The sequence below is a fragment of the Mustela nivalis genome (assembly GCF_964662115.1).
Source record: "Mustela nivalis genome assembly, chromosome: 16".
Lineage (NCBI taxonomy): Eukaryota > Metazoa > Chordata > Mammalia > Carnivora > Mustelidae > Mustela > Mustela nivalis.
Window position 1 is genome coordinate 35,137,452 of NC_139035.1, and position 25,861 is coordinate 35,163,312.

At 41.6% G+C, this 25,861-nt stretch overlaps 2 protein-coding genes across 13 annotated transcripts in view; one reads left to right on the forward strand and one right to left on the reverse strand.

The window, feature by feature from the left end:
* Window positions 1–25,432, forward strand: part of HSD11B1 (hydroxysteroid 11-beta dehydrogenase 1) — a 64,355-nt gene extending 38,923 nt beyond the window's left edge. For all 6 annotated transcript variants that reach the window (XM_082701821.1, XM_082701820.1, XM_082701825.1 and 3 more), the window contains 2 exons: window positions 23,060–23,203; window positions 24,874–25,432. In XM_082701821.1, coding sequence (XP_082557947.1) covers window positions 23,060–23,203; window positions 24,874–25,091 — 362 coding nt within the window. In that variant the 3' untranslated portion in view covers window positions 25,092–25,432. The remainder of the gene's footprint in view (window positions 1–23,059; window positions 23,204–24,873) is intronic.
* Window positions 1–25,861, reverse strand: part of LAMB3 (laminin subunit beta 3) — a 171,173-nt gene that overhangs the window by 110,586 nt on the left and 34,726 nt on the right. For 2 of the 7 annotated variants that reach the window (XM_082701794.1, XM_082701790.1), the window contains exon 4: window positions 9,735–9,902. The exons of 4 other annotated variants lie outside the window; for them this stretch is intronic. The gene's annotated coding sequence lies outside the window, so the exon portion shown is untranslated. The remainder of the gene's footprint in view (window positions 1–9,734; window positions 9,903–25,861) is intronic. One more of the 7 variants, XM_082701792.1, reaches the window with a different exon arrangement.

Sequence of the window (25,861 nt, forward strand, 5' to 3'; positions counted from 1 at the left end):
TGATACAAAGGTAGAACTGAGAAGTGGAATATTTTAACATACATGTGTCTGGTATTCGGGTCAGGCTAAGGCAAAATGAAATGAAGAACAGAAACAAATACACTGTATTAGCAGATCTGCCTAAATTGGGAGTGTTCTTCAGAATCTGAACTTATTACCTTAAGAGTGCTATTGAAATACCAGGAGGGTAGGGAGAGATTGTGTACAGAGATATATTCATGAAGAGAACACTGTATGATCAAGAAAGGTCATTGACTCTTTGGATGGTGGTAGTATCAGACGTTATCCCCACAAAAGAGCTAGAGATTTTCCAGCTTCGGGAGTTTGTTCTGTCACGAGTCCAGGAGAGAAGTCCCACACCTACTTGTTGATTAGTCAGAAGGATGTGGCAAACACCAGGATTAAAATCTGCACTCTAAATGTGGTTCCTGGCAATGTAAAAACAAATAACCTGCAGACTTTGTAATTCTTAAGTATTTCACAAACTACTATGAGCTGTTACTGTAACTAAGAACACCATCGATGTTGTAAAGAATTTTATTTCCTGGACAGGAAAGGCCCGCATAGTGACGGGATAAAAGGGCAGTGTGTCTGTGCTACCCGCCAAACGGAGGGATTGATATGCATCCCTGCGCTTCCCAGACAACACAGACTCCGCACCCCTCCCCAGACACAGCCTCTCTCCAGGCTGAAAGGAAGGAGAGCTTCCGGATGCATACTGAGTGGGAGGGTGCTGGGCACATCCCCAATCCATCCGAGGGCATTGGCCAAAACCCTCACATCAGTCATGGTTTAGGTGGCTTTAATGATTTAAGTTGATTAAATAATATACCCATTCTAGGCAAAGAGTGTGCTTCATCTTTGCCTAGAGAAATTGAACTTTCTATAACGCAGACAATGTCTTAGTGTTCTCAGAAGGAACAAGAATCCCTGTAGAAGTCCAAAGGCATGATGAAAGTCTGATAACCTCTGCTTCCACACATCTTCTACGCCTACCAAAAGTCGCTTCATAAAGCATGTGGACTCAGAGATGGAAATCTAGTTGAACTACTACCCTTCACATCTGCTGTTTGTATAGCTCAAAGAGTTCAGTCTGTTTGCTTTGAAACATGTCTGTGAACTTGCAAAGTACAGACACTGCTTTCTCTTCCTAACTGAAAAATTTTTCTGCTCTATGCTATATTTTTTTTAAATATTCAGAAAACACATTTCACTAATCCTTCCTCCTTAAAATCTGAATTCCACAAATGTGGGATGCTAATCCTCAAATTGATCCTAAGGTCAGCCAAAGAGTAGTGGGATGGATTTTTAATCACTCCTTCCAGGGAATGCATTCAGTCATTTATTGAATTATGGCGGTAAGTGGTTGTCTTTTATCCCCAGTGCATTTCCAGGTGTTGCATTACCTAGAAATCCTGTACTTTTAATACATTCTTTAAAGCCTCAGCTTTATATATGCTTTAGCATCGAGACACAATTGCTGCCTCTGGGAATTTCCTTACAGTCCGCATCTACCCATGTTTGGGGTACCTACTATTCAAGTTTTTACATATATATAATATCCAGTTACATTGATTCGTCTCCCCTCTTTCCACCACGTGCTAGTTTGGCCATGAGCTGAGCTACTATAACAAACACTCACATTTATACTGGCTTACACAAATAAAAATCTATCCTTCCTCTCATAAAACAGCCTGGAGTAAGCAGTCTAAGACTGATACAGTTGTTCTGTCTCACAAAGTTGTCCAGGAACCTCTCTGTCTCAGAGCTGCCATCCCTAGGGCGTTATCCTCACCCGTATGTCCAGGTCTGATATTAGCATATCAGAATTCTAGCTACAGAAAAAGGAGAGAGAAGGACACAACCTGAAAGTCTGTAAAGTCTTCTACCACAGCTGGCTGCCATTGTGGTCTTTATTCAAAGTGGATTTGTGTCCAACTGAAAACCAGGGATTCTAGTTCTACAAAACATCCCGATGTTGACAAGTAACTAGTGGTGTCTCTCTCCCTCATCAGCCATGCCAAGGTAAGGCATATCTATATCTGATATAAGATCAGAAGGCGGGAGTGCCTCCAGGCCACCCCATGGGCCTACTGCACGCCATAGACTCACACTCCAGACTTGATCTCTCCAGATTTGAGGTCTGCTATGAAAACAAAACCCCTTCCGTCCGGCAGCAGTGCGGGACGCAGTGGGGCAAGGGAAAGCACAGAAGGAGAGTGCCTAGATGGTATTTGTGAAGCAAACGGAGATGGAGATACTACTACTCCAATGTGACTGGAAAAGAAATCACTGAATTGGGCAAAGAGCAGTTGAAAACATCTGGAAAAAGTTTATCGGCCATTAATCAAAATGGGTCTTCTTGACTTAGGTTCAATTTTCAAAAAGTAAAGGTCACTGCCTTTTCATATCCCTTGGCTCTGTGAACCCTGTTAATGATGGCCCATCACATCAGTCACATGCATGACAGCCAGAATCCAGCTTCTAAGGCTGTTGCTCTGCCCCTCCTTTACGGCCCCTCGGGACTCACAGACCAATCCTGCAGTCCTCCTGCCCCCTTCTCCTCCTAGGGACCTCACTTCCCATGAAATCCTTGTCAATTCTTGCCAGACCCTTTCCTCTTCCTCTTATCCAATACATTTTGGAAAATCAGCTTTAAAATTCTACCAAGGCTAACCACACCAGGCCCGCATTAAGTGTAGGTATATTGATGCTTCTGTATCAAGAAAAATGTAAGACATACTTTGAAGTGCAATTGCACATAATATAATTCTGGGTTTCTTTAAATATTCAAAATGGAAAACTAAAGGAATAAGAGGACCTTACCAATGGCCCCTGAATGCTCAGACCTCTCTTTGCCAGCTCTGTTAAGTGTCTCTGGTTACCTATTCATTATTTTCCAAGTAAATCCTCTTTTGAAAAGATTAACTTTCTGTATTTACTTTTTAAAGTCTTATTCAAATGTATTCCTTTTCTGGTTTAATCATTTCCAGCATTGCTTCATATATATATATTTTTTTACATAGATGTATAGCATTTCAGGCGTATTATGAGATGACTAAGCAGGGGCAAATACCTCATAAGACAAGGCTTTTGTGGGAAAACTCAAACCAATGTATGAAGTCACTTGTTGGACCTTAACCTGTTTGAGGGTTAAGGGCTGCCTGTGTGGTCTAAAACTACTTCAAGAATTCAACATTACAAAGAGGGAGGAAAAAAATAAGACGGGTTTCTCAACTACATGTATCAACTAACAGGATTTGGAATACCCATAATGGTGTTTTGCATCAAGACAAGAATATACAGATGTTAATCTCATTCCTGCCTTCAGCTCGGCATACCCACTTTTTCCTGAAAGGCAGGCAATGCCTCAAAATAGTATGGATATGCCTTGGAGTGTGGTGGGGAGAGGAAGGCCAAGGTCAAGGCTTTGGATGCAAAGGGGGTCTAGGAACTAGAGTAGTAAGGGGTGATTTATTGCTCACCCAATTATTTTATATTTTTCTAAGGTGAATCTTTACCCTTAAATCCAATTACCTCAGAAATAATTTTCAGGGGCGCCTGGGTGGCGCAGTGGGTTAAGTCTCTGCCTTCGGCTCAGGTCATGATCTCAGGGTTCTGGGATCAAGCCCCACATCGGGCTCTCTGCTCGGCGGGAACCTGCTTCGCCCTTTTTCTCTGCCTGCCTCTCTGCCTACTTGTGATCTCTGTCTGTCAAATAAATAAATAAAAATCTTTAAAAAAAAAGAAAGAAAGAATTTTCAGGAACCACACTTTCCAAGGTGAGTGGAAGTGTTTATACATGCAAATAGAGGTATTGAAGTGGGCAGGAGGGAGGTGGTGCTGCAGACTTGGACTATTTTGAGGAGATTGGGGGGAGACAGGGGGGAATGAGATACCTACATTTACAGATATGTCATCTATAGTGTCTGGAGGAAGGCCAAAAAGATTCAAGGAAGAATCAACAACCTGGACATAAAAGTTTCTGGAGCCATGCTAGCCTAAAGTCAAGAGGTGGTGTTTAGGCAAACCCGAAGGACTGAGACAGAACCTGTTGGACTCGTCCTCAGGTTCATTGTTGTACCAGCCCTGCAAAAGGGGCAAGTGGAGATCTGCAAGGGGGAAAGATGATTTCTTGCTGAAGACATTAACAATTTAGTCCAGGTTGTGAACAAGATCGTGCCCTTCGTGACAACCATTGGTCCACCTTTTCCCCTTGAAAGGCTGGGTAGAGCTTAAGTCATCGTGTCTACTTAAGCCTGCTAGTCTACTGATTTTTGTTCCAGTGGATTTCTTGGTGAAAAGAGGGGAGTTCTACCATCGTGTCTTTACATTTACTTGTGAGGAGTTTGAGAAGGCTTAGAACAAATACACTCTACTTGAAAATATACATACAGAAAACTAGATCTTAAGAAAAGAATATAATGCCAAAATCAGACTCTACACAGATGCAGTCCTTAAGTTTCAGATTTGCCTCTTGAAATTTTTTTAAAAGATTTTATTTATTTGAGAGAGAGAAAGAGAGTACAAGTTAGGAAGGGGGTAGAGGATCGGGAGAAGCAAAGCAGACTTCCCGCTGAGCAGGAAGCCCAATGCAGGGAGGACTCAGCCCAGGACCCCGGGATCATGACCTGAGCTAAAAGGCAGCCGCTTAACCAACTAAACCACTCAGATGCCCCTGCCTCTTGAATTTTCTTAACAAAAAGAAAAAGAAGAGGGTCAGTATATAGATAAGATTATATTCAAAAGAAGGAGGTACTATAGGAAGCAAATAATATCTAAAATAAAATTCTCATGAAAGACATAAAGTACACGCAGAAAGTAATGAAAAGAGCAATGCCCCTAACAACTTTCTTAAATGTTTCCATAATTTTAAAAATCAACACACACACAGACACAGTCTATGAATATCTGGAAAAAGAAGAAAAGTGTAAAACTCAAAGTAAAAATCATCCATAATCATCCCAATATTTTGGAGAATTTCTTTCCAAAAAAGGTAGAGATATAAAACAATTATGTTTCTATTGCCAAACATTTAGGTTCCTTCCAATATTTTGCTATTTTAAAAATCCTGTAATAAATGTCTTCTATTTAAACATGTGGCTGAGCTGATGATTATTTCCTTAATAAATTCTTAGTACTAGATTTACTGGATGAAATGATAGAAACGTTTTGAAGGCTTTTGGTACATCTTTCCAAACCGCTTTAGATGAAAGGAAAAATAAAAGAGTAGACTTTTAAAATATACAAAAATGAAAACGAATTTAGATGAATATGAGCATCATGGTCCGTTCCCACCCCGAGTATAGACACAAGTATTCCTCTCACAACTACTTTGCAGAGTTCACAAAATTTTTGGCAATTGACAAGTTTGTAGGTAAAAGAAAAGGGTGTTTAGTAGTGATAAGTTTCATTTGACATGAAACATGGTCCCTGTCCCTTTGAGAGCAGTGGTATTCATTTTTTATTACATTATATCTTATTTCCTACAGCAGCACATGGCACGTAGTGGATATTTAATAAAGGTCCGGACAATAGTGAATTAATTACATTTTCATGTGTTTACAGGATATTTATATTTTCTATTCTGTGAATTGTTTTGCCATGCCTCTGCCCATCGAGATGTTAGCAAAACTTTTCTAATAATAAATAACCTAATTGATTTCATATGCAGCTTCTTGTCGCAAATGTTGACAAAGGCATATCTTTGAAACTCAGTTAAGTATAAAATTAATAAAGTGAAAAGTGAAGTTGACATGGTGTGAATATAGACCTTTAGACAGTTGGGTTTGACCCAAGGAGAATTCCTGCTGAAATAAGTATTGATTTCAGTAAGTAGAAGTCCACTTAAGATATTTCAGGATAAGACAGGTCTGGGGAGAGAGAGCACAACTTTACATCTGAGAAATTTATTCTACACACATTTGCAAAAGTGTTCGCAAAATACTTTCACTCATTTATTCAAAAGATATGGATTGCAGCTCCACTCTGAGCCACGCACAGTGCCAGGGCTCTGGCAGAGAGCAAGGAAAGCAAGGCTAGGGACATCACTGCAGAGCCCCCGCTTCAGTGTGAATGATCGTTACATTGTTTATTGTTATTTGAAAACTGAAAGCAATCTGAATATTCACCACTAGTGACAGGTTTCTAAATTGCAGTGAAATACTATGTAAATTTTTATACATACTAACTATAAAAACAGTGTTTGAAGGAAAAGTAATTTAGAGAACACTATATATAGTATGAGTCCAACTGTGTTTAAAGGGGTTTTTTGAGTGCATGATGGTTCCCCATCAGTGAAGGATCTGCCTTTGGCTCAGGTCATGATCCTGGAGTCCCGAGATAGAGCCCCACATCAGGCTCCCTACTCAGCGGGGAGCCTGCTTCGTCCTCTTCCTCTCCCTCTGTCTCGACTCGTGCTCTGTCTCTCTGTCAAATAAATTTAAAAAAAAAAATCTTTAAAGAAAAAAAGAAGATAGGGCTTTCATCTTTCATTTTACAGACTTCAGAACTGTTTCTTGCACAATGAGCTTTAGGATAATTAGAAAAATCAGAATAACTTTTTTTTTTTTTAAACAAAAAGTAAGGGATTGGGTTCCTATATGGTAACTGGAACCAAAATATTTCTCCTCCCATGATGGCTGATTTGGGGCGAGGGTAGATTAGAGATTGTGCTCCATTTCACAAGTAAATAAGCAAATTCAAGTAACTTAAAACTACTGCATTATCAAATTCAAACCACTAAATGCCATGGTGGGAGTGGAGGGTTGATTTTTGTTGTTTTGTTTGTTTGTTTGCCTACAAAATTGTCAATTGCCGAGAACTTTGTTCCCTCCACAGAGTAGCTGTGGAGCTACTGGTCACTCTCATATACTCCTGGTAGGGAAGAGTATGATTTTTTAAAAACTATTTTTAAGTGGTTTCCATCACTGATCTTTAAAAGTCTAGTCCCTCATTGTTCATTTTGTCTAAAACAATTTGGCAAAATGTATCAGTAGCCTCAGAAGTTCTTCCGTCATTTCACTCAGCAGACATAATGTTGAGAATCTCTCAAGATAGAACCACCAATCCAGTCACAGATGTACACAGGAAAACATTTATTGGAGGATTTTTTTTTCAGCTTGTCTACCAATCTGCAAGCAAAGCTACCAACACTGAAAACAGCCCACTCACGTGTGCCTCAAGTCAGCCATCACAGTCGACTAAAAATTCAGGATCCAGTTAACGTGTAGTCCATTTTATTATATGGGTTTTAAATTATTTGCTATTTTTCAACAAAACTGTCTGGTTCAGGAACTCCCATGTGATAAGTGCATATAATAAATCCTTTATTTCTAGCATTAAAAAAGTAAGTAACATTAAATGTTAACAATATTTATTTATTTTTTTTTAAAGATTTTATTTATTTACTTGACAGAGATCACAAGTAGGCAGAGAGGCAAGCAGAGAGAGGAGGAAGCAGGCTCCCTGCTGAGCAGAGAGCTCGATGCGAGACTCGATCCCAGGACCTTGAGATCATGACCCGAGCCGACGGCAGCGGCTCAACCCGCTGAGCCACCCGGGCGCCCTGTTAACAATATTTAAAGAATATTATTTTGAAGGGGTGCCGGATCCCTGGCCCACGCTGGACATACACCTGTCTCAGCCCATCCCTGGGCTGAGACATCCCTTATGGCAATTGTAGCAGACACGCTGCCTGGAAAGAAGGCCAGGCCAAGATCTCCCAGAGATAGCATGTCTCTACCATACCGGCTTTTCTCAGCACACCTGCTCCCCTTTCTCTTTTCTCCATTAGGCTCTGCTTCATTTGCCACCTGCTTCAACCTGGCTGCCACGGCCCCTTTCTCAGCCTATCAGCTCTCCATATGCTTTGAACTTCTGCCCCATGGCCAAACCTCCTGGTCACTCGATCTCCAACTCCAATTCCCGCCCCCCTCCCAAAAGAAGAGGCGTCTGATTGGCTCACCTGAATTTTTTAAGTCAATCCCAGAAGTTATTCATGACTTTACCAGCCTGGAGGCACAACCATTGACTCAAGTTTAATCAGTGAGGCCACGGGGAGGACAGAGTTAGGAAAGAAGCAGGGTGGAAGATGGTTGACCTGTCTGAGTCATTTGCACAGGCTTTGGGTAATCTTCCTTAAAGACTGCTTCTGCCAGCCCACGTTGTCCAACTTGGGCAGGATCAGACAGGTCTATGTCAGGGAGCGGCAGTGGCAGCCTGACTTGGAATAGCAACACTGAGATGAGATGAAGAGGGCGTCCATAAAAGAGACAGCAATGTGAGAACTTTCAGAGTTCAGGTGGGCCAAGAAGGGTGTCTGTGTGGCACCTGGAACATTAGAACTAAGAGAGGCAATGGGGACATTTGCAATGGGTGCTGCTAAGGGCAGCCCAACATCGAGTATAGAGGTCACCCATGAGCCCTGGTAGGAAGTGCCAGAGTCCAGGTAGGATGAGGAGGGCATCCACACAGAGGGCTCAGAAATAACTACAGAATAATGACATATAAGGCGCATTCATCAAAGAAGTAATACATACTAAAGAAAATGGATCTTGCTGTCAGTGTAACAAATTCGAATGAACCCTATGATATTGGACTGGTCCTGGAGATGTCTATGAAACAATCGTTCTTAAAATCCATGAATAGATATGGAAATACAGATTTGTATGTCTATATATGCATGCATATAATTCCCTTGCTCTGCCTACTGAGAGGACCTGGGAGCACACTGAGTGTCCAGATCGTGGTTTCTAAATATCATTCTCCACTAAAAGAAGCCAAGTATTCTTGGAGAAATGGTTGATTCCAGGGCAGTGCCAGGAAAGGTTTAAGATGAACCTGAAATTCTTGTGCCAGCAATTAAAAAACTACCCAAAGAATATAGGGACATGTTACTAGGACACAGAAACTTTTAAAAGGCTCCCACAAGCCAAACCTGTAACCATTGGGATGTTCAAATAAATAATGACAATAACATATTATAGCCCATAAGACGCACTAAATTCCATAATGAGATAAATAAATACACAAACAAGTGGGGAGTGGAGAAGGCATTTCCATATAGTGGAAAGCTAAATGAGAAATACAGGAGGAGTGATGAAATTAGAAATAAGTAGCAATAATTCAAAAATATTAATAATAATTCAGCCAGAAAACATCAATGGATGCCAAAACTGGAGGGTGAAAGTTTAATAAGAAACACGGCATTTACATAGTCTTAAAGTGCCACCCTACTCAACAAGAGAAAAACAATATTCAAAAATGAAAAAAGGACCTGAATAAACACCTGTATATGAAAAGATGCTCAACATCACTAATTATCAGAGAAATGTAGATCCAACCACATGAGATACCACCTAACAACTGTTGGGGTGGTCCTTATCAAAAATAAAAACAAAACAAAACAAAATAAAAACAAAAACAGGAAGCAGCAAGATCTGGGGAGGATGTAGAGAAATTGGAACATTTGTACACTGTTGGTGGGAATGTTGAATGGTGCAAACACCATGGAAACTAGTATCGAGGATCCTTAAAAAATTAAAAATTAAAAATAGAATTACCATATGATCTAGAAATTATACTCCTTTGCATATATTCAAAAGAACTGAAAGTACACCCCAAAAGATACTTGTACACTTGTGTTTATAGAACATTATTCACAATAGCTAAATCATGGAAGCAACCCAAGGGTCCATCAACAGATGAATAGATAAGCAAAATGTAGTACATACATACAGTTCAGGGGCACCTGGGTCACTCAGTCAGTTGGGCATCTGCCTTCAGCTTGGGTCCTGATCTCAGGGTCCTGGAATCGAGTCCCCTGTCAGGCTCCTTGCTGAGCAGACAGCCTGCTTCTCTCTCTCCCTCTGCCTGCTGCTCCGCCTGCTCGTACTTTCTCTCTGGGTCAAATACACAGAGAGAGACAGTGAGAGAGGGAACAGAAGCAGGGGGAGTGGGAGACAGAGAAGGACCCTGGGATCATGACCCGAGCCAAAGGCAGACGCTTAACAACAAAGTTTCCACGATAAACAAAATCTTTTAAAAAGGAAAGGGAAGGGAAGGGAAGGGAAGGGAAGGGAAGGGAAGGGAAGGGAAGGGAAGGGAAGGGAAGGAAGGAAGGAAGGAAGGAAGGAAGGAAGAAAGAAAGAAAGAAAGAAAGAAAGAAAGAAAGAAAGAAAGAAAGAAAGGAGAAGAGAAAAGAGAAGAGAAAGAGAAAGGAAGACATTCAATTCATTCTTAAAAAGAAAGGAAATTCTGATATATGCTACAAAGTGGATAAACCTTGAGGACATTATGTTAAGTGAAATAAACTAGTCACAAAAAGGCAAATACTATATAATTACACTTAGATGCTTAGAACAGTCAAAATGATAAAGATAGAAAGTGGATAGTGATTGCCAGGGGCTAGGAGGAGAGGGGTATGGGGAATTATTCTTAATGGATACACACAGTTTCAGTGTTGCAAGATGAAAAGAGCTCTGGAGATGGATGCTGGTAATGATTGGCACAACAATATGAATGTACTCAATACCACTGGACTGTACACTTAACACTGGTTAATAAGTTTTTTTTAATTTTAAGTACCACCCTACAAAATATTGTAGTAGTTTGAATGGTGACCGTCAAAAAGATACATCCATGTCCTAAGGTCCTGAACCTATATATGTGATGTTATTTGAAAAAAGGGTCATTGCAGTTGTAATTAAGTTAAGGATTTTGAGATAAGGTTATCCTGGATGACCTGGTTTGGGCTCTAAATCCAATGGCAAGTGTCCTTATAAGAGATAGATGAGAAGACATGGCCAGAAGGAGAGAGCTGTGTGAAAAGAGAGGCAGAGTCTGGAGTGATAAGCCATGAGGAATGCTGACAGACACTAGAAGCTAGAAAAATCAAGGGAGGATCCTCTCTCCCCTAGAACCTCTGAAGGGCATGCAGCCCTGCCAACACCCTGATTTCAGACTTCTGGTCTCCAGAACTGTGAAAGAATAAACCTCTGTTGTCTTAAGTCAGCCAGCTTGTAGTAATTTGTTACAGCAGGTCTAGGAAACCAATAAATTACTTGCCACATTTTGATAGTTGCATTGTGGTTAAGTCCCAGAATGTCCCTCTGTGTAGGAAATGCACACTAACATATTCAGGGGCCGTGGGGCTTTGGGTCAGCAATTACCTCAATTACAGCAATTTACTCCCAAATGGTTCAGGAAGGGGAAGGGAGAGGTCCTTTGTACTCTTCTTGCAACTCTAAGTTTGAAGTTATTTAAAAAAAAAAAAAATCTCCATCCTAGGGATCTAGTGACTTGGAAGAGGTATGACAGTGGATTTTGTGGGGCCTTTTGGTGGGTTCCTTGAAGCTTCCCTGCAGGAGATGTGCTAATGTTTCCTGCAGTTCGCTCTTTTTGGCTTCTTCGTCAGCCCAAAGGCTTTGATCAGCCCATCCCTCTTGGCCCAGTCCACCCCAATATCCCTGAGCAGGTGGCCCCAGGCCAGCTCCCCTCCATGGGCTCCATATTTGGTTTTTGAGAAGCCTGATACTCATTGGTACATTTGATCCCACAATTCACTCAACTAGTTCCCAAACTCTTGTGGACACTTGCAAAGCTCTCCAAGTAATCTTAAAGCCTCTCTTAATGATGGAAATGCAAATACCTCCCTAATCCGCAGTGGAGGAACACATAGGACGATGATCACCCTCCTTTCTCCAAGCACAACTATTTTGGCCAGATATGGGTGATTAGGTAATGCAAGTGGAAATGGTCAGGCACAGCAACTGTGCGAGCTCTTGAAATCTACTCTGGAGATGTGCTCATGTGATCGGGACAGTAGGAGGAGCCACGCTTCATGGCCCCGTACCTGCACAGAAAAGCTCTTGTCAAAGTCATCTTGCAAAACCTAGGTAACAGGTTTTATCTTACTTATCTCTGGTACATTTTGCACTGTTTCAATAACGTACTCTCCTCTTTTGTGTTCTGCCAAATCACACCACCTCCCAGGTGTCATGTCCCCTGGCCACCCAGGATGCCTTGCTTAGTTCTCTTTATCCCGAAGTCGTACTCTTGGTTTCCTTAAGATTCTTTCCACCCTGAGCCCTCTTCTCTTCTCACTCAACATACCCCCCTGGCATCACCATCCATTCCCTTTGCTTCACGGGACTGTGGGTTGTCCCAATGTTTACAATGATACCTCAGGTTCTCCAAAGCCTGCAATAGAAAGACGGATTTATCTTTAGAGCCCAACTCAACCCAAACAACTAAAGAGGTTAGACCCTCAGGGGCCCAGCTCAGGAAATATTTTTAGGAAGAGCTGGATAAAAGGCACCAGATCTGGGATGAGTTCCAGCCTTGAAGCCACCAAGGCATGGTGAACCCTGTGTTGGGGTTCGCTCAGTGGGAGATGTGGCGCATTTGCCTGGGGTCACTCTGAGAGTCTGAAGGCGGGCAGAAATGAAGTTTTTCCACCCTGCACACTTTCTTTGGAGCTCTCAATTCAGTTTAAAATCTGCCTTTGAAATGGAAATACTGTAATTTCAAAATCTCAGCGGGGCAGTTGGGGATGGAGGGTGTGGAGTGGATGAACAAAAAGCCCTGAGGCCTGCTTTTGACCTCTTCTTCTCCACTAACAAGCTCCAGCACACAGCTGAGCTGCCAGCCCTCTGGCTCTTGCTGTTCCTACGGTGGCTATGTCCCAGCGTTTCTGGGACAGAGCTAATTGCAAACAGTATGTCCTATTCATCACAAAGTCTGCACTCTTACTTGTCAGACTCCATGTCCCATATTTTCTTCAGAAAATATGATCGCCAGAGCTCTGTTTCTCAGCGGTCTAAAACTTCCCAGGAGAGAAACCGAGCTAACATACATCTATTCTGCCCCGATGGCTCCATTCTATCCCCTCCGGAAACGAAACCTACCCTTGGGCAGAAGAGCTCAGGCATCTACCCCCTCAGTTTCATGACAGTTTCACGCAAATTAGTACATTTATTTACTTGTTCATTTGATTTCATTAAGATCATACTTTGCTTTCTAACTGGTAGTTCACAAGTGAATCTTGGGGTCTGCAGTCAGAAAATAACTTTATTCTTGTGGGTTAGCTCATCCCTGAAACTGGGTGTGATGGCAGGCAGAGGGCAGTGCTGTCGGCTAATAAAAGATCCTCTGGCTGCCTCCAATCTCAAGAAAGGTCTCACTTCAGTAATTAAAATGTCCGGTCACGAGTAATTTCACTAAAGCTTCTCCCCTGATAGAGCTTGAGCCTGCTGTAGCAAGGAGAGATGCGTTCAGTTTTTCCTCCCGTTCCCTGTCTCCTCCTCCCTTACCAGGCTCCCTCTAGCCCCTCTTGTTTAAAAGAAAAGAGATGAGCACAGGGAAGAAGGAAGGTCCAGGAGAGGTGAGGCCTTCCTTGGCCGACACCTGGTTAATATACCACTGAGCTCTGGCCACAGCAAACGTTCAAAGCTCACGCTGTCGGAGCTGGGAGCATGACCAAATCTGGCTCTTGCATGGGGGGTTTTTGTGGGTATCTTTAGGAAGCCCCTGCTGGAACACTGCTGGTTCTTCTTGTGATTGGGGCAGCGAGTGCTTATGGGATGTATTTCCCTCTAGCCCTGGGAGTTCAGTGGGAATACAGGGGGATACACACCACTTGGGGCTGCTCTTTGGGACAGGATTGGAAATGACTCTGGGGAAGAAGGGATGAGTGTTAAGACAAAGCCCCTACGGTGGCAGCAAGCCGAGTGGGGGCTGGCTGTCCAGCTTCCTACAGGAAGCCTTCCTTCCCTTCTGTCCGACACAGTTCGCACCCGTTCTGCAGTGGCCTTGCCCATAGTAAGCAGACCTCTTGGGTTGGTTCAAACCCCAGTCCTTGATGCGTTGGTTCAAACCCCAGTCCTTGATGCCCCTCAAACTCCTTGGGACAAGCTCTGCATGAGGTGCCCTTGGAGCTTCTTTCACAAGAATGGACATGAGGGGAAGGCCCACCCCTTCTCCGTAGAAGGTCACGGCGAGTCAGCTCAATATCCTCTTCCTACTCCATGCCCTCTGGCCTCTGCGCCTTCAGTCCCTTTCTTCCCTCAGGATGGATGAAGGTCTACATGCTGCAAACACATTTTTGGTTTTGGGGTTTTTCAGGTTTTTGCTTATCTGTGTTACCACATGCTGTGTAAGTGCACAGGTAGTCTGGAACCTTGCTTCAGAAGACAAAGGCATTTGCCAGTTTGCTCTCAGCCTTTGAACCTCAGCTGAAACTAGAACAGAAGTCAATTTTTAACATCCTGTTACATGTTATTTATTCCATCTTGGCCAGGGCCCCTTAACTCATGGAACCCTTCTAAAAAATAAAAATCTGGGTTTTTAGAGGGGCCTTGCCCTTTTGAGCTTTCTGAAACTTCTAAATATATTTCACGTATAGCAGAACACAGAGGTTCCCTCACACAAGCGTATCTGCGTTATACAGAAAAATTTAAGAACAGCTCCATGAATAGAAAACAGACTTGAATGAAATGCAGCAGTGTTGTTTTTGGAATAGTGGGCACTTAGGAGATTTTTCTCCCTTCTTTTCTCTTTTTTCTACTTTTTGAAATGTTTCAGCTTTTCTTTAGTGAGCCTAGACTGGTTCACAAAATCCTTTATCTGCAACTCCAAAATCCAAAAAGGTATGGGCTGGGGGGTGAAGGGTAGAGGATAGGATTAGGGGTGGGGAGGGGGGTAGGAGCTCTGAATACTAAGGATTTCTTCCCCCATAATTAATTATCTATAGTTAGTTTAACCTGAACTGAAGGGAAGCTACTTAAAGCTTTTATCTCAGTGTGAACTTTCAAATATTTTAGTGCAGAAATAATCATATGTTTACTTACAACCTGCCTCCTCAGACTATTGGGGGTATTATGTAGTACACACCATAAACCCCATACCACCTCCTAAATTCCAAAAATAATTCTTTTTAAAGATTTTATTTATTTATTTGACAGCGAAATCACAAGCAGATGGAGAGGCAGGCAGAGAGAGAGAGAGAGAGGGAAGCAGGCTCCCTGCGGAGCAGAGAGCCCGATGCGGGACTCGATCCCAGGACCCTGAGATCATGACCTGAGCCGAAGGAAGTGGCTTAACCCACTGAGCCACCCAGGCGCCCCCAAAAATAATTCTGAATTCCTTAACACATCAGGCCCTATGGGTTTTGGACAAGTACTTAATAGCCTATACTTTTGAAAAGAAGAAAATATAATGAACTGTGTTGTTATTATTTTTCTTGTTCTACTAGCTTCTTCTTATAAGTGACCCATCCCCACCTCTAGTCTTTGTACAAGCCATTCCCACCCATCCCTGGCCCTTCTGTACCTTCTCTCATCAAAGCAGAATTCACAGCCTACCTCCTGAAGGTGAAGTTTGAACTTTCCTGGTTAGTTCAATATCTTTCTTCACATAAATATCCAGTTTAGATTTGGGACACATGGTTTGCCCGGTCACACTAGTTTGGGCTTTAAAGAGACACAGTGACTCATAATTTAATGATAGTTTACCCAGCTGCTATCATAAGATTTCAGGAAGCCCCTTCCAAAGAACTTCCCTCTCCACTTTTTCTGGGAGCTCCTAGATCAGGTTCAATGAGTTTATGTCACCATGCATCTCCTGCTCCCACACCCACCCTCAAAGGCCACCATAAATATCCTTTATGGATAAAGACCTTCTTTCCTACTGAACCTCTCAACACAGTCCTCTACTCCAGAAAACAAACTAGAAGACTCTGAGAAGGGAGTAGACTCAAATCTGTAGGTTCTCTCCATATATTTTTTTAAGAATTTTATTATGTTTAGGTAATCTCTACACCCAACATGGGGCTTGAACTTACAACCCTGAGATCAAGAGTCGTGTGCTCTACCAGCTGAGCCACCCAGGTGCCCCATCTCTCCATGAATTTGAGAATTACTGGTTTAAAGGTTTGCAGATCAATAGCAGGTCACAAAATTTAAGATATAAAATTTGGTTATAATGACTGAGAAAGACAGTTGCCGTTTACCTCATGCGTAGTTTTCCTAGTAAAAGTTAGAGTTTTCAACAGAATTTGTTCAATCTTGACCCTTGTCTAATAATTCAATATATTTCTTCACCATTTAAAAATATTTTTTTAGGGGCACCTGGGTGGCTCAGTCAGTGAAGTATCTACCTTCAGCTCAGGTCACGAACCTGGAGTCCTGGAATTGAGCCCTGCCTCAGGATCCCTGCTCAGTGGGGCATCGGCTTCTCTCTCTTCCTCTGCCCCTCTCCCCACTTGTGTGCTCTTGCTCTCTCTCTCTCTCTCTTAAATACATAAAGTCTTTTAAAAAATATATTTTTTTAAACCATGCTTCTACCGGTGAATTTTCCAGGAGGTTTTCTTCCATGTCTGGCTGTTTCTCTACCTCTCTCCTTCTTCCTCTTTCCCTTTCTCTCTTCTCCCGAGCACAACAAACAAACAAACAAAACACCACCACCACCAAAAATCTCTTCTTTTCTCCTGCAAAACAATTTAATATCTTTTTGTGCTTTGGCAGAAGCTAAGGCATAATTAAAGACAGAAAGTGGGATACACTAAGCTCCCTTAATGGGACCAAAATCACTGTTACAGGAATTCAGACTATGGTTAACATGGTCTCTTTCTTCTGCATCCCTGTTGCTACCTGGACAAATAATACAGTCAATATCTTTATTATCATCTCAAAGGGAAGAGTGAGCAGATATGTCAACCTGGAACTTGTGAATGTGACCTTATATGAAAAAAGGTCTTTACAGATGTAATAAAGGTAAAGATCTCAAGATGAGATCATCCCAGGTTATATAGGTGAGCTTAAATCCAATGGCAAGTATCCTAATAAGAAAAGTAAGACAGAGACAGAATTGGAGGAGGCCATGTGAAAATGGAGGCAGAGATCAGAGTGATGCATTGATAAGCCAAGGAATGCCTAAGATTGGCAGCAAACATCAGGAGCTTGCAGAAACAAGGAAGAATTCTCCACTTGAGACTTTGGAGAGAACATGGCCCTGCTGATACCTTGGTTTGGGACTTGTAGTCTCCAGAACTATGAGAAAATACATTTTTGTGGCCTCAGGCCTTCAAGATTGTGGCAACTTATTATGGCAGCCCTAGGAAACTAACATAAAGGGACTAAAAGTGATTAGCCCTATGGGTAGCTCATCTGTCAGCTTAGAAGGGAAAATAGTAATGCTATTCATAAATTTTGCCTATTTGGGGGCTTAATTGTCAAGCAGAGAGAATCTTCACCAACTCAGGAATGGCTTCGGAAAAATACTCAGATAAATAACAGTGGCTTCTGACTCAGTGATGTATAGAATTGTTGAATGACTACTGGACACCTGAAACTAATATAAAGCTATACATTTGTTATACTGGGATTAAAATAAAATTAAAAAAGAACAGTGGCTTCTTCTGAGGAGCTATCCCCTGCTGCTTGAAATTGTGGGCCACTAGAGTCGAATTTGAATCCTGATTTGGCTCCTGGTTCTCCTACTCATTAACTCTGTAACATCAGGCAATTGTCTAGCCTTGAGACGGGCACCTAAGAGCTAAATAAGTGTTAGCTCCTATTATCTTCATTTTTGTGACTTTTTTGTTTGTCTACTCCACATGGCCGTTTGTCTGTCTGCTTATCCTTTTCCATGGCTGGAAATGGCAACCCCAGTCCCAACCTTACACAACTTTTTAGTTCAAAATCCAACAGCAGCTAATTAGAATCCTTGCATCACTTATTTCAATATCTTGAGAGAGACCATGATGGATGTTAAGCCATTGTGCGTGCTAGCTATCACTGGCCTCACCTTCTTCTATGACTGTGAAGGCAAAATCTTTTTGAAGGGTATGTGTGTAGAAAGGTAATGGTTAAAGAAAAAAAAAAAAAAAGACAATGGTGAGCATCTCCAGAACTCAGCAGCCTTTAAATTTTTGTATATTTGAACCTATTTATATATTCTTTCATTATCTATGCCTTTGATTTCATGCTTTAAAAAGCATCTCTTGGGGTACATGAGTGGCTCAGTTGGTCAAGCATCTGCCTTCAGCTCAGGTCATGATCCCAGGGCTCTGAGATCGAGCCCCATGTCATAATCGAGCTCCCTGCTCAGCTAGGAGCCTGCTTCTCCCTCTCCCTCTGCCCGCTATACCTCCTTCTTTTGTTTTTTTTTTTCCTCTCTCTCTGTCAAACAAATAAATACAGTCTTTTTAAAAAAGTATCTCTTACCTTGAGATCATATATTGACCCTCATTTTGTTACTTTCCACATATACTCTCTAATTTGAATTCTTTTATTAGAAGGGTACTTTTCTCCAAATAGCCTATTTGTCCCAACATAATCTTTTGAATAGCTCATACTTTTCTCACCAATTTAAAATGTGAATACTAATAGCAATCACATTTACTAAATACTTCTATGTCCCAGAGTTTGAGCTGAGTATATTACATTTCAGCTTAGCAGTATTATTATCCACATATGATAGCTAAGAAATGCCATACTTGGGATTCACACTCAGGTCATCTAATTGTAGAATTCATATTTTTAACCACTATGCTACTCTTTTCTCTTCTTTTTAAAAATATTTTATTTATTTTTTTGAGAGAGAGAGAATGAGAGAGAGCAAGCATGAGAGGGGGAATGTCAGAGGGAGAAACAGACCGCCTGCGGAGCCAGGAGCCTGCTGCGGGACTCAATCCCAGAACTCCAGGATCATGACTTGAGCTGCAGGCAGTCGACTGCTCAACCAACTGAGCCACCCAGGTGCCCCACTATGCTATTCTCATAAATAATTTGGTCTATTTTTAGCTTAAACAATAGAAAACATTTTTGACGTAACTGAAGTCCAGATTGAAGGCTGACTTGGCTCAAGCTCACTCCCTATGATTCTCTTGACTCTGCTCTCTTCCATGTGTGGTTTCATCCCTAGGCTGACAGTGAGATAGCTGCAGTAATCCTAGCCCCCATATTCATGCACAAAATTGTCTGGTAGAAGAGAAACAAAAAATAGCTACTTTAAGAAACTCTCCCAGAAGAATAAAAAATTTTCTCAGACTCTCCAACAAAATTCTCCTCAAGACATTGGTTGAGGGCACCTGGGTGGCTCAGTGGGTTAAGCCTCTGCCTTCGGCTCAGGTCATAGTCTCAGGGTCCTGGGATCATGTCCGGCATCAGGCTCTCTGCTCAGCGGAGAGCCTGCCTGCGCCCCCCCCCCCCCGCAACCTGCCGCCTATTTGTGATTTCTCTCTCTGTGTGTCAAATAAATAAATAAAATCTTAAAAAAAAAAAAAGGCATTGGTCGAAAATGGAGCACATGCTCATTCCTGTGTCAATTATGGGCCAGGAGATTGGGTTAAATCAATTATACCACCCCTAGCATTAGAGATGGTATCAACTTTCCTTTGGAACATGGGCAGCATAAAAGTAAGGACTCTCAGTCAGGATTAGGTTCAGCTCTCTAATGCATAAAATTTAAAACAGCAATAGATTAAATAAGTCAAAAGGTTAATCAGTCTGGAGGTAGGCAGTACCCTGGAGGTAGGGCTAGGAGGGAGGCTCCATGGTCACCCAGTTTCCCTCCTCTCTTAGTGCTCTCCCAGTCTCAACATGTGGCTTCTACTTCATGATCTTAGGTAATTCTGGAGCCACAGCCAACATATCTACCTTTAGGCACCAAGAAGGAGGAAGGAGTGGAAGGGAGAGACTGATTTCTTCTTTTAGGGACATATTCCAGAAATCACATGATACATTTCTGTTTACAACCCATTGGACAGCACTTAGTCATTTGGCAACATCTGGCTCAAAGAAGCTAAGAAATGTGGATTTTATCCCAGATAATTATTTTCCCAGACACACATCAGAGATTCCACTACTAAAGAAGAAGAACAAAAGATATATTGAGAGCATGCTAGCAGTCTCTACAACAGGTAGAAACATGAAATCAATCGGGGTTCGGTTACAGAGGAAGAAAGGGGAAGTAAATTCTGGTTAGGCAACCAACAATGTGTCCTGAAGCCCTCACGGAGTCTTTGGTCCAGTCCTAGACTAGTCAACAACCAAGCGGTATCAGATACTCTGGTTGGACATCTTGTGCCACACACACCCATTCCTGGAACTTGACTGTAGAGTAATTCCAAACCAAAACTCATGATTGAGAATGGAGTTGGAGAGATTTGTTTGTATTTTTTTTAAAGATTTATTTATTGATTTATTGGACAGAGAGATCACAAGTAGAGAGGCAGGCAGAGAGAGAGAGAGAGAGAGAGAAGCAGACTCCCTGCTGAGCAGAGAGCCCGATGTGGGACTCAATCCCAGGACCCCGAGATCATAACCTGAGCCGAAGGCAGCGGCTTAACCCACCGAGCCACCCAGGCGCCCCTGTATTTTTTTTTTAAAGATTTTTTTTATTTATTTGACAGAGAGAGATCACAAGTAGGCAGAGAGGCAGGCAGAGAGAAAGAGAGGAGGAAACAGGCTCCCTGCTGAGCAGAGAGCCCCATGTGGGACTCGATCCCAGGACCCCGAGATCATGACCCGAGCCGAAGGCAGCAGCTTAACCCACCGAGCCACCCAGGCGCCCGATTTGTTTGTATTTTTTTGAAGAGTTAATACATTAAGAATTGAAGTTCAGATTAAAGATATTAAGCTTTTGTTCTAAATTATTTTCTAGTTTCTCATTTACCCATTACCTTTATAGTGATGTTATTATAGCTATTGCTTTCACATATAGAAGTTTTACATTTTATATCATCAAATATTTTTTGCCTTTACATATTTTTTTTTACTTTTCTGTTAGAATGATCTTTCATAACCAAGGATCTGATAAATATCCACCTATATTATCTTCTTTCCTGATTGAATTATTTTTTGTCAGTCAGAAGATGCTTTCTGCTGCACATATAACAAAACTCTACTTATAATCACTTAACACTAAATAGGGCTTCCCTTTTCTCAGGGAATAAGTTCAAGGTTGGTTTAATGGACTTATTATATCTTCAAGAATCATTTTACATTTCTGTGCCGTAATTCCTAATATGTAGCTTTCCTCAGGTTCACAAATGACCACTGCAATGCTAGGCATCACATCTGAAGTACATTTAGGATGAAAGAAAAGAGGCAAAATTTTAAAAATGCATGTCACCTGAATCCTCCTAGTTCGTTAGGAAATTATTATCTTTTCCAGAGACCCCCTCTGTTAGATTTCTCATTGGCCAAAACTAGATCATTGGCCATACAAAAGATCAAGGGAATCTTGAGGAAATAAATATTTTATCTGAACACACTGCTGTCCTGATTTTTAAAAAATCAAATTCTACTATTAAAAAGGGGGAAATGGATATTGGGTAAACAACAGTGTCTGCCATACTTTTCATCTAGAATTTTTTGGATATATGATATAGAACAAGGAGCTAATAATTATTTTCCAATGAGTTAACCAACTTTACTAGCATCTTTATTGAATAAGTCATTTTCTTTCATTGATTTGGTAAGTTTATAGAGTTTCCAATTCCAATAACAGCAGAATGGTACCTAACAGACCAGCCTGCTCCAGATCAAACTTTGGACAAAATATAGAAAACAACCATTGAAAGCACTGGAGAGAAAAAGCAAAGCTTACAAAAACTGGAGAGTTGTTGACACCTGAAAGGGGGAAACAGGGAACTGACAATAGATGAGTTTTATAGCTTATGCCTAAGGGCAGTCCACAATTAACACCATATCTGATCTGGGATAGGCAACTGCCATCTTACTACCTTGAAGAACCAGAAAAAAGAGTTTAGGGTTTCTGTAGCATCCAGAAAGTATAGGGGAACATACTGGAAAGGAAAGAGCCACAGTGGAACAGTACCAAATTTTATATATAAACTCTTCCGTTTATCCTCTGAATTACTCATGGATTGTGTAGATACCAAGAAACCAATTAAGATTAAATAATTCGGGACGCCTGGGTGGCTCAGTTGGTTGGACGACTGCCTTTGGCTCAGGTCATGATCCTGGAGTCCCGGGTTCAAGTCCTGTATCAGGCTCCCAGCTCCACGGGGAGTTGGCTCCTCTCTCTGACCTTCTCATCGCTCATGCGCTCTCTCACTGTCTCTCTCTCAAATAAATAAATAAAATCTTTTTTTTTAAAAAGATTAAATAATTCAACAGAGATTTTAGCTGGAACCTACTGCAAGAGACACAGGGTATAAGCTAAGTTAAATTTCCACCTGAAAAAATAAAAAGTAAAAAATCAATACTTTTGGAGGAGTATGACAGAATCCAGAGACGCTATAATGTTTCATTCACAACATCAAGAACACACTGCAAAATTACTCCGTATACAAGAATAAGAAATATGACTGATACTTAGGAGGAAAGGCAATCAATGGAGATCAATCCTTAAATGACCCATATTTTAGAATTAGCAGACAAAAATTTTAAAGTAGCTGTTATAACTCTTTGCTCAGCAAAGAGTCAAGGTCTCAGTCCCCTTCTAATCCCTCCTCTTGAAAAGGGTATAATGAAGAGGTCACCCTATCAGGCATATGTCCACATGTCCTTCCCCAAACTGACTGAGAATGAACAGGGGTGATGCAAGTAAGAAAAGCAGTTTTAAGCAGAAAAGCAAAGACAAGGATTTTCATTTCCCTTGTATAGAAAAGAAAATCAAATAATAGGTTGCTGTGTTGGCAGAGAGCTCTTGCCAAACCCTCAGATCTTTGCTGTCTTGGGTCAGACGTAGCAGAGTTAGTGGCTATGGGATTACATGGCTCTTTTGTAGTCCCACTCATAAACTCCCCTTCCCAAAATCTAACCAGTCTTTCTTCAGTGAAGCTTTTCGTGCAGCCCACCCACCTTCCACCCCAGTCTCTTCAAGGGAAGTTTCTTTGATATCTTAACAATCTTTTTTTCTTTCAGAAATTCAACACAGCATGATAGCCTCTATATGAGCAAAGAGAAACTATGCCTCAGAGGGTAAAAGGACTCCACAGGGGTTACAAGTCCTACTACAGATAAAGCAAAGATCATCTCTGTAGAAGCCAAAATGGGTCACGTTCTTAACCCATTTCCTTATTATTTAGGGAAAATGGCTAGCCCACTTGTTGCGCCCTATTCTGCAAGCAAGTTTGCTCTGGATGGGTTTTTCTCCTCTGTCAGGATGGAACATTCAGTGACCAAGGTCAATGTGTCGATCACTCTCTGTATCCTCGGCCTCATAAACACAGGTAAGGTGAAGACTGTGGAACAAACAGCCTGCCATACCACTGTGAGTAAAGGAGGCGTTAAACTCCTTGACTCATGTGTCATTGACTAAAAGCCAGCAAGAGCACCAGTCTCCACTTACTGAAGCACTTTGTCACCAGGGACGCCTCTGACTATCCTTAGACACTTCTTTCCATTCTGACCACCAAGTGGGCCGAGTGACACCAGACATCACTTAACCCTATTCGGAACCTTTATGTCCTCAGGAACACTCAATGGCCATTACTGTCCTCTCTGAGGCTTATTAAGTACAAGTTTGTTATTCTTAATACCATCACCAGTGATAAGAACTATTGATATCCTGAATCTTCTTTTTTTTGTAAGTAATCTCTATACCCAATATGGGGCTCAAACTTACAACCCCAAGATCAAGAGTTGCATGCTCTATTGACTGAACCAGTCAGGCGCCCCTCATAAACCCCTTGACATGATGCAATGAGGACACAACATCATCTTTGTGATATTCTTGCCAAAAATGCATAAACTCACTGCAATCATCAGAAAAAAAAAAAAAAAAGACAGAGGCACCTGGCTGGCTCAGTCAGTACAGCATGAAGTCTCTTGTTCTCAGGGTTGTACGTTTGAGTCCCACACTGGGTGCAGAGATCACTGAAAAATAAAATCTTTTTTTTTTTCTTTAAAAAAAAGAGAGAGAAATGGACTAACCCAAACTACCATTCCACAAAACAATTGATCAATACTTTTCAAAAGTGTCAAGGCCATGAGGGACAAGGGAAGAATGAGGAACTGCCCCCAGACTGGAGAGAAAAGAAGAAATGATTACTAAGTCTAATCCTGACTAAGATCCTGGAACATAAAAAGGATGTTAGTGAAAAAAATAAGGTCTGTGTTTTAGTCAGTAAAATTGCCCTTATTACAATGTACCTTGACATTTGTACAGTGGTAACTCGTGATGTTATAATTAGGGGAAGCAGGGTGAAGGCTACAAGGGAATACCCAATTTTTACAACTTTTCTGTAAGTCCAAATGCAAGTTTATGTAGAATAGGTACAAGAAGAAAACTTTGAAGAGGAATTGAATAAGTTAAGGAGTTGTTACCGAACAAGAGAAAACACACACACACACACACACACAGTGAAACGAGGATAGAAAGAGAAAAAGAAGCCATCCAAAAGGACATGGGAATTTGGAAGAGATAAAGTAACTTCCCTTCCAAAACGAAAGTGGTTCGTGTTGACAGAAAGCAAAGGCCTGGATTCTTGCCCATCTCTTCCTTTTACAAATTTGTAAATCATTAACATAAACAGCACTCTGGCTTTGCCCACTGACATTTTCCATTAGGTACTGGGTCTTGATATAACTTCTATCCCCATTGTGCTCCCCCATATTACTCCCTCACCCCAACCAAAACACTCAAGAGAGAAAATCCCCTCTAACTGTGCACCCCCCACCAAATCTTCATCCAGGAACACAGGGTCCACATGAACTCTAAGCCTCTTTTTGCACAGCAGGGCCTAAATGCGGGCCCAGTCTTCTGAGAGGGCCTGTGGGTCTTATAGAACAAGCACTGGCAAACAGCCCCTCAAAGTTAAACTGTTACTGTCTGCAGACTTTCCATGTTGTAGACTCTACTGGTCTTGGATAACCCCACTCTTCTCTCATCATTCTATAGACACAGCCATGAAGGCCGTTTCGGGGATCATCAACATTGATGCATCTCCCAAGGAAGAATGTGCCCTGGAAATCATCAAAGGGGGAGCTCTGCGTCAAGAGGAAGTGTACTATGACAACTCAGTCTGGACAGATCTCCTGCTGGGAAATCCAGGGAGGAAGATCCTGGAATTCTTGTCCTTAAGAAGTTATAGTTTGGACAAATTTATCAACAACTAAGCATTTCCTTAAGGTGGAGCATGGTGGGGGAGCTTTGGGACTGTTCTTCCTGATATCTATCTGAGCTCCGTCCAGGAAGGCATCTCCAGAGAGACAAATGGGTGCCCCCGAGAGTCGTAAATCACGCATCACATCTCACAGTTGGAAGGAGTTCCTCTAACACTTGCACAGTAGAAACCTAATTATAATGAATGCCATGAGCCACGGCAATCTACAGTTGCGAAACGGATAGTAACCGCAGGTATAATTAAAAGGTAGTTCTATCAAATTTACCTCATATATAAGATTATGATCCATACGATATTAATTATAATAAAGGTCATATCCATGTTGTAAATTCATGATTAGTAGCTCTAAGTTCAGCTCATTCAGTAAGGTCCTTTAAAACCACACAAGTGAAAATGTTCAGTGTTCATTTCGTATCTCGTGGTCTGAACCTTCTTATTGTTTTTGAGTTGCAGAAATCACCCTGTTCTCCATTTAATGGACATCATGTCCATACCATATTGTATATTTCAGATACTCTTTATATTATTTTATATTGCTCCTCAAGGAGGGAGGATACCTGGGTGGGTATAAATCACTAGGGCAAGCCATGGAAGTGGAAGTCCCTGGGAACTTGAGCCACACAACGTAAACATGTTGATTGCCCTTAGACTGCATCAGGCATCTCCACTTTATGTGTGAACTCTCCACTGGGTGTTAGAAGTCTGGAGAGTAGGGAATGGAGTTCCATCCTCCCACTTACACATTTCGCCATTTCTTTATCC